The following is a 17,087-nucleotide window of genomic DNA, read 5'->3' as shown; positions in this document are numbered from 1 at the left end:
CATTCAGCAATATTCCGGCTATATGACGACGGTCTGAAAATATCGAGTCAGATAATCCAGTGATTGATATTATGAGCATCGATCTACGCCATTGGGATACGATGACATGCATCAACCAAGCCAGCGAACCTGACCACCCGATACCGTTAATCGCCCCTCACAAGATTAGTCACCTCTTACGGCAAGCATGGGTTGCTGAAGACCAAATTGAACCCGGATTATTGCTGGGTGCATCTTCCCGAGGCAAGGGGGGTTAACTGACTTTAAAAGCCCAGTTTCCAACCTTGCCTAACTAGGCTGGAATTCCTGGGCGACCAGTGGTTATTACGAGTTATGTTCCCTCTAAGCCTCTTTCATAGACCAGTCAGATTCCACTTCTCGTATCACTTGCATTTGCTTCAAACAAAATGGCGGCTCCCAGACGGGACGATCTGATCGATAATCAAGATCTATGATGTGATGAAACGGGTCTTACATCGCGAAATGCACCGAATCACGTGAAAACCTTGATTGAAAACATGAAAACATATGGAAGCAGTGCCCATGCTTTGCAAATCGACCGAAATCTGCACGACAGTTCAGGAACCGGATTTCGATTTCGTACCGCGATTTTGATTGGACTATGCATATAGACTCGTTAGTCCAGCCAAAATGTAACTCCATAATGCCAGCCTAGTTCGGCAAGGGTGGAAACAGGACTGTTATAGTCAGTTAACTCTCTTGTCTCGGGAAGATGTGCTGGGTGCGGCGTTCATCCACAAACAAGCAATCACCCGTGTGGCAGGTTCATCGGGAGAAACGGGGTGAGTTTGGTTTTACGCCGCTTTTAGCAATATTCCAACAATATCACGGCGGGGGACACCAGAAATTGGCTTCACACATTTTACCCATGTCGGGATTCGAACCGGGTCTTCGGCGTGACCAGCGAACGCTTTAACCACTAGGCTACCCGACCGCCCCGGGAGAAACGGTTTCACAAACATTGTGAATGTAGTCTGTCATAGCTGCAACATTATTAACTATGAAAGTCAACGACACTAAGACACATATATATCACATGTTATTGTCATTTATTCCTTACATTTGTACAGAGATGTTATCACGAGATGAGCGTAACAAATTATAAACATACGTACCTATTCACAATGAATATACAGCTGAGACTATCGGCAAACTATGTACAACTGAACTATAAGAACAACTGGGGAGTATCATGTTTTGTCCTTGTACTTCGTCACTGAGTCTTGTGTAGATGATAATCTCATAATAATCAACGTAATATTAACTTGTCTTCGAATAAACTAATCTTTTTTACACAAGCTCCTCACAGCAATAGCCAGTTCGTGGAGATCCATTTACTATCGCTGCCATCAGTCTCAGCTTCTACAAAGGCCAGTCACACACTGACGGCAGCGATGTTGTGCGAGAGTGTAACGAAGTTGTCACGCGCTGGGAAGATCGGTTGATTGATCATTGAAAATTTTATAGGTGTTCGCGCAACTTGCCCATAAAAAAAAGGTTGGCGAAGTTCCGAGAAAAGTCCGAAAGTAGTAAATCTGTCACATGCTTTAAAATGAGCAGGAATTACATTCTAGACTTCATGGCGAACGATATCCCTCGAACATAATAGTCCATCCAATGACAGGTCCATATTGAGAACTGTGAGAGACTCGACCATCATCTTACGTTGATTTTACATATTTTTGGCAAATTATTAAATAATTGTCAAGCAGATAACAGCCTGTACAGTGTGCAGAAATGTCTTTATTAATATCTAATATTTATTAAATTGAGAGAAGCACCAAGACCACAATGCACAAGACGAAGTCTGGTCAAGGGAACCTCTTCTCTCCGATTTTTTCGCGATATTTGTAATTTAGTAATAAAAGACTCAATTTAATACCACAGAGATGACGTCCTCTTAAGGATAATACCCATCTCTGTTGCCATTTTGTTTGAGCATGGATCTTACTGACCCTGTCTAATTGTGCAGGAGAAGGTAATATTGTCTCCTCCTGTTCTGTCTCATCAAAATTGCCAATTTATCAGAATTCTCTGAGCTTGCTTTTGCAATGAAAAGGGACGTTACTCCATTTAGCTCCCAAATTACCTCCCTTGCCAGTCTTGAACACAAACTTCTAACCAGCGCGTGACACCTTCGCTACCCGTTCTCTATTATAGCATAGAGAGCCCCGCGGACGGAATATCGCTGTGAGGAGCTTGTCTTGAACAGCATGGAACCAATAATAAGAAACATAACCTGGAAGTAAGACAAGGTCATACGACTTCGCCTTCTATCTCCTCAAGCTAATATTGTCACCCGTGTCAGTCACGTGATCTGTGCATGCCCTCGAGTACATACCTATGTGTTGAGCTGTGTGCTAAAACTCTCTAGTGCAGACCTCAGTATTCCGGACACCTCGGCACCAGGAAATATAAAATAGAAGATTAGCAGACCTCTACTAAACGGATATATGTATCGTAGACCAGATCTCCCATTATCCAGACGTATTTAGTCGAGGATTTGGAGTGTGGATTTCGATATAAAATACCTCCTAATATACTGTCATTCTACCATTTGCTGATTGATTCACACATCGGACACTTGATAACTAACTATATTAAAATATCTCTACAATGGGCACCCTAAACTCTGGCCACCCTTACATCTGGACATGGCTAGTAGACGCGTATCCAATGTTGATACCTTTATCAAAACAATTGTGTCGGGTGCACAAAGGGAATGACATCATGACTTATTTACGTCACGTGTTACTCTAAGTCTTCCAGTCTTTTGTTATGGCTCTATTGTCTCCTTTAAATCTATTACTTAAAACAGGCGGTATCGAAAGCAAACTACATACAAACGTAGTTTTTTCTAAGTTTATCAAAAACAATTCGATTCATGCACACCATTTAGATGCCTCAAGTATTAATCCCTATAAACAAGTCTAAACGATTGGCAAATAAGTTATAAACAGCGAAACTCTGTTTGTTCGAAAACCTCGCCTTGACGATAACTTTCAGTCTGACTAAAATCAGATCTTTTACTCCAAGACGATACCTGTCTATGTCAAAATTCTCACGAAACCTCCATTGAAGGTCGCGTCAGGTAAACGGCGAATGAACTTCGATCGCCCAATCAGAATGAAGGGTGAGTGGCTTCTTGAGCCAGTCAGATTTAAGTTTTATAAAACAAACCGGGTTCATTATTTTACCGCCTGGATCCAGAAATTTCGATCTCTGCAAAACAAATCGCACTGAACACAAAAAATACCCACCATCGAACCCCTTTGATATCATGGCGATCACAATGACAGTGAGTGAGTGAGTGAGTGAGTGAGTGAGTGAGTGAGTATGGTTTTACGCCGCTCTTAGCAATATTCCAGCAATATCACGGCGGGGAACACCAGAAATGGGCTTCACACACTGTACCCATGTCCACAATGGCAGAATGTATCAAATATCTACGACAATATAATAGCGAGGCTTTATTTATTTTCGCATTAGGATTGCCTGCTTTTTATTTGTTTTCGAAATACAGAAATCAGATGTGCTTGGTTGAATGCACCATGAGAATACGTTCCGAGAATATAGAAGCCTTGACGCTGATTGGCTGATTAGAAGGTTCACCTGACATGACCTCTAATGTCGGTGTCCTTAGATCATCACGCAGCTAGGTATCGTATCAGAGTCAAAGATCTTCTTCAGTTCGAAAATGTATTCGGACTATTGCACTAGGAACGGTAGATTCCAGATTAACGGGGTTGGGCTGTAACCAAGTACACAGAGAGGGCATTCTCGTTAACCCTTTAAACATCTTCAGACACTGAGCCTGATGAATATAACTGGCATACACTAATGCTCTTACTAAATGATTGTTTAAAGAGTGTACGAGTTATTCAATAGTCAAGCATACAAAATCACAGTATACCAAACGCTCACGGGTAAGGAAGTAACAATAGAATGCTTGTAAAACTACATAAAACCTTTGTCACACGATTACGGCGTGTAAACCTCTTTATTCACATATATACATATTTGGTTCAAATGAGCTTGTTCATTCGTCAACACTCGCCCCTTTCCGTAACCATTCGGTATGTCCCGGAAAGACACGAGTGGTCACGAATGCTTCAGTAATGGTTTTTGTGGTCCTATGCCCAATTCATTATGCGCTGTTATATAGACATGAACCAAGTCTGAACGGGATTAACCATTTTGCTTCCGATTATTGCACTTACTAGATAACACTAACGTAAACGACTCTAACAAAACTGTAAATATATATTTATACCCCACGTCGGGTTGGTTGCTATAATTTGTTTTGTCGATACACTCATTTTCATGTATAAGAGTAGGTGTGATATACACCTAAAACGTTTGTCAAGTTGCCTTAACATTTTCGTTGCCTTCATTTTCAGAAGGAGTGAGTGAGTTGTGTTTAACGCCGTTAATCACAGTATCACGGCGAGTCAGCTTAATGTGGGAGGAAAGTCCGAAGTGAGCCTGGTCTCAGACGTTTACCACTTCGGTGAAACCCACGAGCACGGGTATGGTGCTGACAAACCAAGAAACATGATCAGGGCAAACCGGGATTCGAACCCACAATCATAGGTGTTTGGCGTGTCCAAGAGACGCAACTCTGCACAGCGCCTTAGATGACTGGGCCACCCGTGCCCCCTGTTTCAGAAGGGGTAAAGAAATACCCTCCTGGAATGAGGTTATGGGTCTTACATTAATCCGTATCATAATCCAAGACAAAAGCCATACACCCTAGGTGAGCGAGATTTGTTTGATGCCGTGTTAAGGGTTAATCTTGTCGCGTGATGTCTCATTATAGGCTTCATACATCCACTGCGCCATTGTATGGAATCGAACCCGGGTTTTCGGCGTCACGACCGAAAGATTTAACCACTAGACTACCCTACTTCATCTTCATTGACAATAAAAAACACCTTCATGGGTAATCTTGTTTCTTGTTTTCTATGGCCACTTGAATTTTATAGGACCATGTTTGATCACGTTTGAGGTCACCGAGGTCAAGGGCGGTTGAGTTGTTTCACTTTACATCTGACCTTGATGAAGAGACAGGTTATTTTGATGTAGTACTCGTTGTACACTATGCTGTAGAGAAATCTTCTCTTAAACGTCTGTGTTTGGTTTGTTGTCGTTAAAAGCCTCAAATCCAAAAAGTCGAGGTTGGTCGTACGTGTACTGAAATAAATAGAGCGAGGAAAGTTAATAAATTCATTTTTTTCAATATTGTTGGTAACATTTTTTCATTTTTCCGAATGTGTTTTTCACTCAGTATTTTCCTTCATATGAAGCCACTGGTTTCCAGGTCGTATAGACGTTTACCACACTGATGGATCCCATGTGAATCATTTTGTGAGTCGAGGTGAGGTGAGGTGAAATGGGGTCTTACGTCGCGTCCAAAATTATTGCACTTGTATAGCGACGTGCATGCACGTGTGTGGATGTGTGGCTGCTTGTACTAGTCTGGACTGATGCCGATTTATACTGCTAGCCCACTGAGATACCATGCCGCAGTTTAACATGAATGTCCCACACAGACACAGTATACTGACTCCGAGTCGACCAGTCCTTGTTTTAGCCCCTTAATGCCGAGCGCCAGATAGGGTAACAACAAGTACTGTCTTTTAAAGTATTTTGGTATGACGCGGCCTCAACGCCTTTTGGTATGACGCGGCCGGGGATCGAACACCGGGCCTTCCGTTCTCCAGTCGGACGCTCTACCTCTAGACCACGGAGTGAAGGGATTCGAACCCAAACGGATTCACAGTGTAACTTTTCACGGTGACTTGAGACCACTAGAATATTGAGTTTGCTGAGTGACACGTTAAAAAACAAACAAACAAACTCTCACGACAATAATTTGGTTATCAGATCCAATTCTGAGTTTTCCATACCAAAGTGAGCGTACCTTTGATGAAGGACACGCAAATAACAAAATTGTCATGAAATTATCCACGAACATGGGAACGGTGCTGACAAACCTCGAAACATAATCGGGCGAAACTGGGATTCGAACCCGCGATCATAGGTATCTGGCATGCCGAAGTGAAGTAACTCTTCGATGACAGGACAGTTCGAATCCCATATAAGAGGTCAAGTAAATGAATGTTGATTATCGCCTCAGTCAGCACTATTACAGCTGTCACGAAGGTCTATACGTGTGAAATAAATGGACCATCCGGTCTCTCACGATAATAATTTGGTACCCGGGCCCAACTCTGACTCACTGTTCCAACATGCTTTTTACACATCGAAGTGATAAAACCCTCAGGAACTCGATGATAGCGGGTATAGCGTAATATATTCGTATAGAAAATAATCACACCCTCTTATATACATGTAGACAAGGAGTGACATCCGCCATCTTGGTCCTTATTCAAGATTTGCACTCGGTTCGAATCACAGCTCGATATCGCACGAAATATGAGTGTCATTTATTTCAACCTATTGGCAACTGCTAAACAAACCATAGGCTACACAATCGTTTTCATCTGTGGTCACCTCACCTCGTATTTATTTTAAAATAACCATCAAATGTCGGCCCTATGCTGCGCAGCTGAGGTAAACAAGAAAAGGGTGGGCGGAAATTACGGCGCTACACGGGCTTTAACTCAGCATACGTTTCTGAACGTGCGTTAACCATTCGTCACCACTCGCCCCTTTCCGTAACCTACTTGTCCCGGAATAACACGAGTTGGTCACGAATGGAGTTTAACGAGAAAAAAATTCTAATTGCTTAAAATAATTAATTTTGACATGTGACGATTCCAACACGAGGTTGGTCTGTGGGACGCTGACCACAAGGAACACTGGTTGTGTTTGCGTATTCCCAGTGTATTACAATGGCGAGAATGAAACTAACTTACGTGTACCTCTGCTAAATTTTTCTCATTTTGATAATCATACGGTAGATTGCCGTCCTCCCTGTCGTTTGGAGTACACAACGTCGTCGCCGTCTCGGTCCCCCGCAGGTACGTCGCTTGTGATGGGGTGCACGCGGCCTGTGGAGAGTGGGCGGTTAGGTTAGTGAGTTGATGTGTGAGTGGATGTGTGGGTGTTGAGTAGATGAGTGGATGTGTGAGTGGATTTGTGAGTGGGTGGGTGAGTGGGTGGGTGAGTTGGTGGGTAGTAGGTGAGTGGATGGGTGAGTTGGTGGGTAGTGGGTGAGTTGCTGGATGAGTTGCTGGGTAGTAGGTGAGTGGATGGGTCAGTTGGATGGTAGTGGGTGAGTGGATGGGTGAGTTGCTGGGTAGTAGGTGAGTGGGTGAGTGGATGGGTGAGTTGGTGGGTAGTAAGTGAGTGGGTGAGTTGGTGGGTAGTAGGTGAGTGGATGGGTGAGTGGGTGGGTGAGTAGGTGAGTGGATGGGTGAGTTGGTGGGTAGTAGGTGAGTGGGTGGGTGAGTTGGTGGGTAGTAGGTGAGTGGGTGGGTGGATGGGTGAGTTGGTGGGTTGTAGGTGAGTGGGTGAGTGGATGGGTGAAATGGTGGGTAGTAGTTGAGTGGGTGAGTGGATGGGTGAGTTGGTGGGTAGTAGGTGAGTGAGAGGGGTTTTGCCATATAGGAGGAGGTAGACTAAGGGCCCACTGGAAATTTTATAGTTGCGAGAAACGTGGTGTGGAATATTAATATGAAAATCATCAGACATGTTCAAATGGCTGACACCTAGCATTTGTTTCTTTCTCCCACTTCGGATATGGTCAATTATCATATAATGGGTAGGTTTCTCGACAGGATAAAGCCAACGGATAAAAACGATATCCGTTGGGGTCATATGCGGATAGAGATGCAAATATCAAAGGTCAAGTAGGACTACTTTCACTGTTTATAAACAAACATGGCGTCGCCCTCGTCATTCGGCGATCGAGTCAAAATTAACCATCGGGTATCTGGATAAACTAAGGGATAATTGCTATCATTATCAAAAAAACAGTCTAACATACTGAAAATCAGTGTCTAACTGTGACGTAGCTAAGGCATTTTATAAGTTTTGGCAACTTTGGAGATATAAATTTCGAAACAATTTTGCGAGGGCACGAGGCCTAGCCAAGCGGGATCAGTAGCCATATCTGTGCTTGTAGACCTCAGCGGCTTGAAACCTTCTCCCCAAATTAAAATAGTTGCATTTGGCCGAAATATGTTTGAATTGTTACCTTGTTTCGTTTTGTCGCCGTGTGTACATCTGACTACACTTCTTAACGTTATGACAGAACAGAGCGACTGTCAACAACATCTGACTTTGGCCGTCACGTCTCATAGACTAGGTTTAGAGTAGTTTCCCTTTGACAAAGGGCAGTTACTCTAGCGAATAGACCGATGGATTGCCGCGAAAGGCAATTTAAAACAACTGTTGTTTTGCGTATATGTTGCTTCGCCACTGTATAAGAAACAGATTTTAGTTGGAACTATACTGGCTACTGTCACTGTCCGACTGACACATCACTTACCCTGTGACGTAATAAATATTAATGCGCGCATTCCAGGAAAACTCGCAATGTTTCGGTAATGTTTGTGAGAGAGGGAAAGCGATTTTGAAACACAGAATTAAAGAATGACATTATATGATAAAGAGGTTATCACGCTTGTGTGTTTGGGGATGGTAAATATCCTGCATTAGGAATAAACACTATGTATTTAGCTCGCCAAGGCTCGCTAAATACAATGTTTATTCCTAATGCAGGATATTTACCATCCCCAAACACACTCGCGTGATAACCTCTATTTATGTACATCTATAATATTCAGATTGGGTAAAAACACTTCATGAAAACCTTTAAAATGACAATGTTTAGTTCTCATTCATATGAACATGTCTGATAACTTTCATAACAATCTCTAAAATTTTGTTCAGTTCTTAAATACATGTGAGGCAGATACATTACATCTACTTTTAAAACAAGCATGAAATACTCACATCCCCCGCCAATATGACATGTCGGGTGTGTGCAATGCACTAGCTCCTGTGAACTACGTTCACTGGGCCTTTTTGTAAAGAAATATAGTAAGTTTTTCAAGATCTGCTCCGGAAACGAGGACTACCGCCATTTTCAGTCTAAATCAAAGTCGTTGCCATGGAAACTCGAACAATATATTTTTTAAAAATCCCAAACTATCAAAAGGCACCAGTTCACCACTAGATCTATCTATGTGCCAAGTTTGGTGAAGAAATATGTTACGGTTTTCAAGATCTGCTCCGGAAACGAGGACTACCGCCATTTTCAGTCTAAATCAAAGTCGTTGCCATGGAAACTCGAAAAAATAACTTTTTAAAAATCCCAAACTATCAAAAGGCACCAGTTCACCACTAGATCTATCTATGTGCCAAGTTTGGTGAAGAAATATGGTACGGTTTTCAAGATCTGCTCCGGAAACGAAATGCTGGACGGACGGACGGACGGACGGCATCAATTCCTATATCCACCTTCCACTTCGTGGCGGGGGATAATAAATATAATTCCACTACATGGTCCCATGAAGAGAAGCATACTAACGCGCACTAAAATCAATATAGATATACTCGAGATTGTCTCTCTTTAAACAGGAGCCCCTAAATCTCAAAATTACTGTTGATGCAAGAAATTATAACTGTACCTTTGGATTTTTCGCCCTAAAACACATAAACTCAAACACTCCCAGAATGATGGCAAACACAAGACCGCCGACGAGAATGTAGAACACCCCCGCAACGTTGCTTAGCGACAGGGAACGCTTCCCGGAGTCCTACAAGAAAAGATAAGATCGCTGACATATATAGGTTTTTCATATAGGAAGTGAGTCGGTTCATGCCGTTTATAGCAATACTGTTTCAATATATCAAGGCGAGGGCACCAAAAATGGGATTCACACAGTGAACGTTTTAATCACTAGGGTACCTCATCGTCTCACGTCGTGACAACACACAAAGAAACAGCAAAGTTTTGTCGAGAAGTTATTTTGAGATTTCATGTTTATTTTCAATAAAACTGCCAGGCAAAAGAAGCATACACTTGAAAATAGGATTTGACCAAAAAATTACGTTTACGTATGAAATGTTACTAAGCTAAAAACAGTCGCCGAAACACTGCAAACATAATGTCCAAAACACAACTGTGAGACCCGTATCAAATACATCACCATGGAATAACCATTTCTTGTTTCATTTTAGCCACCATCAAACCTGCTGTATACTTACTTTCGCCCGTCAGTCAATGTTTAAACGTATTGCCAACTTGGAGACAAGGGTTAAAAGGAATTTCGTTTTTCTTACCAAATAAATAAGACAATTCAAAGTGAAGAATATATTCTTTCGATTTTCCTCGACAGCACAATGATATAGTGAACAAATTAATTATTCTTTGTTTGTCGAAATTACACATCAATTGTTTCGAAAGGTTGAAAATATTTTGAATAGATTACGTCAGGAAAACATTATTATCTTTTCACCTGTTTAAATTAGGATTTAAAGATAAATAGGCGTTTGAGAAAAGTGAAAGTACATCTTTTAAATGTACACAGCAAACTGTACAGTTGCTGAATTTGTCTGATCAATGTACCGCAGCAACCGTTTTTTACCTTTTAAAAAAAAACCCGATCTAGCTTAGCCCACCGTAAACTTGACAATGTTACAAAGATTGTCTCAAAATTGAAAAAGAAAACCCAGAGAAATCTTACATAACAAAATCAAATGCAAAACTGTCTCGGTAATAAAAAACATCCTGTGTTTGACCCAGTTATTCAACATATAATAATATGAAAGCGGACGCACAACATATAAATGGTTAACAAGTTTGGTTATTTGTCCGACTAACCTAAAGAAATGGGTATATTGGGATATTGGGACACAGAATTCTAGTTATATAAATACATGACGATAAACGCTCCATTTCGTAAGAGCTCTATTTTCTTACCTTTGACCCTCCGTCTATTCCGCACTGGCCTTTCTCAAACCACCATTTGTTCTGCAGCGTGTGGAGAGTTCCATCTTCGCGGAGGGTTAGAACTGCCAGAGTGATCTTGTCCCTGTCAATGAGATTGTGATTTTGGTAGGATGAAACTTTGGGTTTCAGTGATCACGTCGCGTAAGCTTGACGTGGGAGGAAAGCCCGAAGTGATGCAGACCCCCGTTCACATGAAACCTCCAAAAAGATGTATGTGTGTATGTAATTGCATACCGTGTATAGATATACATACGTGAGTATCCTTGTTATGTGTACGCGTTTACTCATGTGTGTATATTTACGCAGGAGTAAATGTCTGGAACAGGAGCAAATGTAAATTCACATAAGTGCAAATTGTTTGCATTGTATCTATACGTTGTCATGTGAACGTTTATAATGCCAAACAAATTGGCAACAGGTTTGTATTCTGAAGTTTACGCCAATCAGCATCTAGCCAGAGCTCCAGATAACTTTTTGAGCAGTTGAGTTTTTACTCGAAGGTTTCTATTTTAATTGGGTTATCACATTTTTTATTGGGTAACCAGTATTTTTTCACTCATCTGTTCATCACTCTCTTGGGTTTTTCCCAAACTGAGTAAACATTTTGAGATTTCAATATTAATGAAATAATGTTTTAGATGTATATAACGCTTCTAAATATAGGCTTGACTCAGAAAGTAAATTAGCTCGTCACTGTTTTTAGGAAATTACCTCCGTCAAAAAGCTTCATTGGGTATTTACGGGCGCTGTTTTTTTCATATATTTGAGTTTTACATTTAATGCATGCGTTCTGTATGCAAGCTCATTGAAAGTTGTTGGGTTTTGAATATTTTCTTTTGGTAATTTACCCAAATACGCAGCTTATCTGTAACTAATCTAGCAATACCAACTTGTATGTGGATATCCAGAGCTGGGCGGCCAGTGTTTTCTTTGAGGTTTCAAGGAGTCAAAAAGTTGTGAACAGATTAAATTAAACACGTTGTTTTTGTTTGTGTATGATAACTCTCTTCCATTCGACTTTGATTGGAAAACAACCTTTCCACGGTGAAAGTCGTGAACATTCTGATGAATATGTGTGCCTCACACCATTATATATTTAAACACATAGGTTATTTTCATGTGAACGCATAATACAATTACATAAACACAGATGTGTATTGTTACACACGTGCCAAATTATGAATAGTGAGTAAAGGTTGTTCATGTGAACGGAATATAAGAGTTACGTCACTTTCCAGAAACCTATGATCGCAGGCTCGAATCTCAGACTCGCCCTGATTATGTTTCTAGGTTTGTCAGCACCATACCCGTGCTAGTGGGTTTCACCAAAGTGCTAAACGTCTATGCACAGGTACAATCATTAATGTAATTATGTATTAACACGTAACTCTTAATGTAAGCTATCTTATTTTTACATTAAGGGTTAATATCGTACATATCGCCCCTCATTGTAAAAGATTCTTAGAAACAAAGTTTGATTGGAAATATAGGGTACTTTTTGCTACCACGTGAAATTCCTCACTTTCGCTTTAGTCAGTGTTATACTCGCCATTTTCAGACAAGGCGATGAATGAGAGTGTTATCGTTAATATTGGCTTTGTTATGATGTTATTAAGGATTTGTTTCATGACTGACAAAATCTAGAGTCAGTGAGTATGGTTCTACGCCGCGTTTAGCAATATTCCAGCAATATCACGGCGGGGAACACCCGAAATGGGCTTCACACATTGTACCCATGTGGGGAATCGAACCCAGGTCTTCGGCTTGACCAACGAACGCTTTAACCACTAGGCTACCCCACCACCCCTAAATTAAGACAGACTTATCTCCATTGGTTATCAAATGTACATTGTAACAAGTTTACATTAGTAAGTAAAATTCTACAATGTCAGTGTTGTAAAGGGGGCGGTCGGATATCCTGGTGTTCGGGGCGTTCGCTTGGTTAACAAGGGTAATGGGAATGCAGCAAAGAGGGTTTGGGTGATCCTGGCACAGTCATCATGAACTCTGGGCCCTTGCTCCCTCTACACGCAGCCCAGACAGCGAATGGGACTTCTCCCAGGAAGCGCTGCCTAGTCAAACCCACCTAGAACTTTTCGGAGAATGTGAAGACTCCCCAACATTGCAGCCTTCTGCATTACCCAGATTGTCAGAAGGGCTGTATTCCTGGTAGAAAACCCGGATACACTCCCAATGTCAGTCAACAGATTGGGAGGTACCAAACCACCTACAGTCAAGTCTCGTTAATCCGACGGAACGTGGCTGTATTATTATTATGATTATGATTATGATGATGATTACTATTATTATTCGTACAGGATGTAACTATCTGTCAACAGGATTTTCAAAATATCCAATTACCTTAGTTCTGAGCCCCTTGGAGTCGCAACACCGAAGCCTTTTGAGTTGAGCTTTGGCCCCACTTTCATGGTGTCGCAAGGCTTCCGGTTGTTGGTGTATTCGTTAATGGAAGATTCCAAGAGGAACGCGTACTTCCCCTTGGAGTCCCTGACCTTGGCCACGCCCTCCTCCGCCGTCTTGACGAACACATCCGAGTTGGCACTCATAAAGTTCCACATCTGTTTGTACGTGGGTACCTCGGAGTTCTTGCAGCAGAGGATGAGGATGAAGATGGAGAGTTAGAGACAGAATCACGTGTGAAGTCCGACCTATGCATATTTTTAAAGTTCTTTTTCTTTTTGACAAATATTTTTTGCTGGAGATACAGCATGCTCAGCGAACAATTATCATTGTTCGCACAAACCATGTTTAATGTAGGGAGTTGGGAAAGGTACGACCACGTTCTTAATAATATCATTATCCCTTTCGTTTTTTTGCGTGAGTGAGTGAATTTAGTTTGACGCCTATTTGGCAATATTCCCACCATTTCAGAGAGAAAATGAGCTCTTAACACTGCTCCAATATAGGTAAGTACATCCGGGTATTCGGCAATTCGAGTCATCGCATTTACAAATGGAGTTTATAATCGCGTTCAAAACTATGGCACTTATATAGCGACGTGTGTGCGTGCGTGCGTCTGCTTGTACTACTACTCAGGCCTAAAGCCGGCTTAGTCGCCTCGTTCAATAGAGTACCATGCCGCAGTTTAACATGGATACCCCACTCGGACAGAATATACTGGCACCGAGCCGACCATCTTCTCAATGCGGAACAAGAGGCAGGGTAACAACAAGTACCATTTTGAATTCTTTCGTATGACGCGGCCGGGGATCGAACCACTGACCTTTCGCTCTCCGGGCAGACGCTTTATCCACTAGGGCCCCGTTCCACAAAGCGATCTTAGCGCTAAGTCGATCGTAACTCCCATTCTTTACCACTGACTTACGATAATCACAGCGCTAAGACCGCTTTGTGGAACGGGGCCCAGATCACGGCGGTGGTCTCCCGTTACGACGAGACTACTCAAACTACCTTCCCTCGTTTGTCCGGGATCACCTGCTCTGGCTATACATGCTCTTTGATGGTTTGACAATAGGAGCTTTTATTGGTCGTCCACTGCTGGAACCAATTGCTTCTACTTTGAGCTACCGGATATGCGCTTGGGTAGTTTCCGGTCTGAAGTACACAATACAATCGGGGTTTTAGGTCGTTGTGAATGTGACAAAACTCACTTTGAAAAAAAGTAACGATGTTCCTGAATCAATCGTTCCATATTTGATTGTCGTCTGCTTGGCAAGGTCGTCAGCCGACTCTATGGGTGTAAACATCCGCTCTATAGTGAGGAAGGCAGCCAAGTTAGCGGTATAGGAGGATATGATTATGAGGACGAAAAACCACCATACCCCTCCTATTATACGACCCGACACCGATCTGAAACAGAAACAAATATATGGGAGAATAAAATAATATTTAGCGAAAACAATGTGAATTATTAAAAGATCAGGTACAAAATCTCGCAAATTGAATGGCAAATCAATTTAATTAATATTTAATTTAATCAAACTATGCAAAACATACTTGGAAATTATCAAGTTTATATAGGATTTGCTTAAATATTCACATAAGTGAAAAGAGTTTATTAATATTAGAACTCGAACGCCTTCGTCGTAAGACGTTGCTAATGCAGTTTCAATATAACATTATTATTATTGAAGCCAGACGCATTGAGCAACTGCATTGAGCACGGAAACTAAGATTTGAGAGTCATTGATGTCCAAGATATATACATGATTCAGAAATTAAAAGACACTATGTTAATTGCCATGGATAAGTCACGCTGACTTAGGTCGACATCGATTTGTTTTGACATTTCATTTAGATCTACGGTAATTTAGAAAAAAAACGTATGTATATTTCTCCGGTTAAAGCCTTTCATGTAGTATTCGATTAACACAGCGCCGGGTGTTAACTGATGTCGTAGTTGTTGAGTACCATAACTCAAACGGCCCCTTTTAGACATGTTTTAGCAATTGTCACGAGCCGGTATGTCACAGTTCGGTATAGAATTGTCTCCCTTTGTATATCAACTTTCAGTTCTTGAATGGTTTAATAAAGTTTCAATTTTCCTGTTAAATCAGTACTATCAACGTAGCAGATAATATTAACACCAATTACACAGGCAGAAAGTGTCGGTTTTACACATGGCATTATAAATACAACAACCTCCAGATCGAGCCCGGAGTTGGCCCAATACCGGACCGTACCGGAGAACATTTGTCTCTCTCTCATACCACTTGGATTCCCTCGGCCTTCTCCGCCATATACACTCGGGCTGCACTTGAGTCGTGATATTACATGTTAACAGACTATGCCCACAACACACCGTACACAGTTTTATTATATATACTCGTACTTCAGTGTGAAAGACTAATTTTCCGAAGTTGGGAAAAGTGATATTTTAATTGCAGTGAACATAACACTTGATAATTCACTGAAGTGAACATGCCACTTGATATTTCATTGCAGTGAACATGACACTTTGACGGAACTATTGTCATACAAGAATTACCTCCCCTTAAATTGTCTCCCTTTGTCGTAAGTGACTAGCCGGTACACAAACTGTTGACGTCCTTTTTACCTTAGGTCCACATTGACATTCGGGTTCAGTCGCGAACGTTTGTGTCACTCCGGAATCGACCGACATATTCGTAACCTAGTCGTCTACTTCCAGACAAGTCAAATCCATGATTTGTCGTGTTTTCACACATAACATTCATTGATAGAAGGGACGAGTCTTCTTGAACGTTACGGATCATGGCGAGATGTGACGAATGAATCGGCGGGTCTAATGGTCGCCCATTCGTCACCACTCGCCCTTTTCCGTAACCTGCAAGAAGACTCGTCCCCCTATCGATGTTGACAATTGTTTTAGTTATGCCCGTTTGCGCTAAGACGGAACCCGGTCACAAAAATGGCCACAAGAGGGGAACGAGTCGCTATTCGGCTTGTCCCGAAATAACACGAGTCCGTCACGAATGATGGTTGCCTTCAGTATCATGTGTACTTCGCGGAATAACCCGAGTGGAGTCGAGCGATGAGAACTCACCTCGGACAGGAGTCGCTTCCTTGGAACATGAGCGCACCCATAGAGAACCAGAATGAGTTGAATAAGGAGAACTCATTGGCCATTTCCTCCCCTGTAGCCTCGGGGCCCTTCTTCCACTCGAGGGGGCTGAATCGGCTGACCAGGAACAGCCCCACACTGACGCCGATGTAGGCCACCGTGATGCACACCCAGATCTCCACCCGCAGGGGCTGCATGAAGGAGAACACGCCCGGCTTCTGCTTTTCGGGCTTCTTGATCATGATGCTGATACCGAAGTTCATGAAAGGTTTGGAGAAGTCCACAAAACGTTCTCGATCTGCTGTGATGGTCAATGGAGCTATTGCCATATCGGCTTCCTAGGAAAAACAAATAAGCAGAGTCGTCTCAGGGACCGACCGTTTTACAGTCTGGAAGAAAAGTATCTCTTAAAATAAAGTGTTCGCATGCTGGATGGTCTCGATATTCTCTATACTCTATTCTCAGTATTTCCACACCCTTACATATACCCCCAAATAGTTTGTATGTCCCTTTAACATGCTATAAGAAACAGGGACGATCGGGTAGCCTAGGGGTTAAAACCTTCGCTCGTCACGCCGAAGATCCGTGTTCGATTCCGACATGGTTACAATCTGT

General features: G+C 42.0%; 1 protein-coding gene across 2 annotated transcripts in view; it reads right to left on the bottom strand.

Annotated features, from left to right (window-relative positions):
• Positions 1-1,082: 1,082 nt before the first annotated feature.
• LOC139450787 (glutamate receptor 2-like) overlaps positions 1,083-17,087 on the bottom strand; it is a 100,984-nt gene continuing 84,979 nt past the window's right edge. Inside the window, exons 12-18 of one of the 2 annotated variants that reach the window (XM_071232621.1) lie at positions 16,455-16,810; positions 14,581-14,779; positions 13,310-13,554; positions 10,919-11,030; positions 9,624-9,752; positions 6,903-7,037; positions 1,083-5,214 (exon numbers count right to left, since the gene is read on the bottom strand). In XM_071232621.1, the coding sequence (XP_071088722.1) occupies positions 5,143-5,214; positions 6,903-7,037; positions 9,624-9,752; positions 10,919-11,030; positions 13,310-13,554; positions 14,581-14,779; positions 16,455-16,810 (1,248 nt within the window). In that variant the 3' untranslated portion in view covers positions 1,083-5,142. The remainder of the gene's footprint in view (positions 5,215-6,902; positions 7,038-9,623; positions 9,753-10,918; positions 11,031-13,309; positions 13,555-14,580; positions 14,780-16,454; positions 16,811-17,087) is intronic. The other variant, XM_071232622.1, reaches the window with a different exon arrangement.

Source organism: Haliotis cracherodii, unplaced genomic scaffold, assembly GCF_022045235.1.
Source record: "Haliotis cracherodii isolate W230 unplaced genomic scaffold, xgHalCrac1.p SCAF_8, whole genome shotgun sequence".
In the NCBI taxonomy this organism is placed as follows: Eukaryota; Metazoa; Mollusca; class Gastropoda; order Lepetellida; family Haliotidae; genus Haliotis; species Haliotis cracherodii.
The sequence above is the reverse complement of the archived record's forward strand: the minus strand, read 5'-3'. Positions and strand labels throughout refer to the sequence as shown.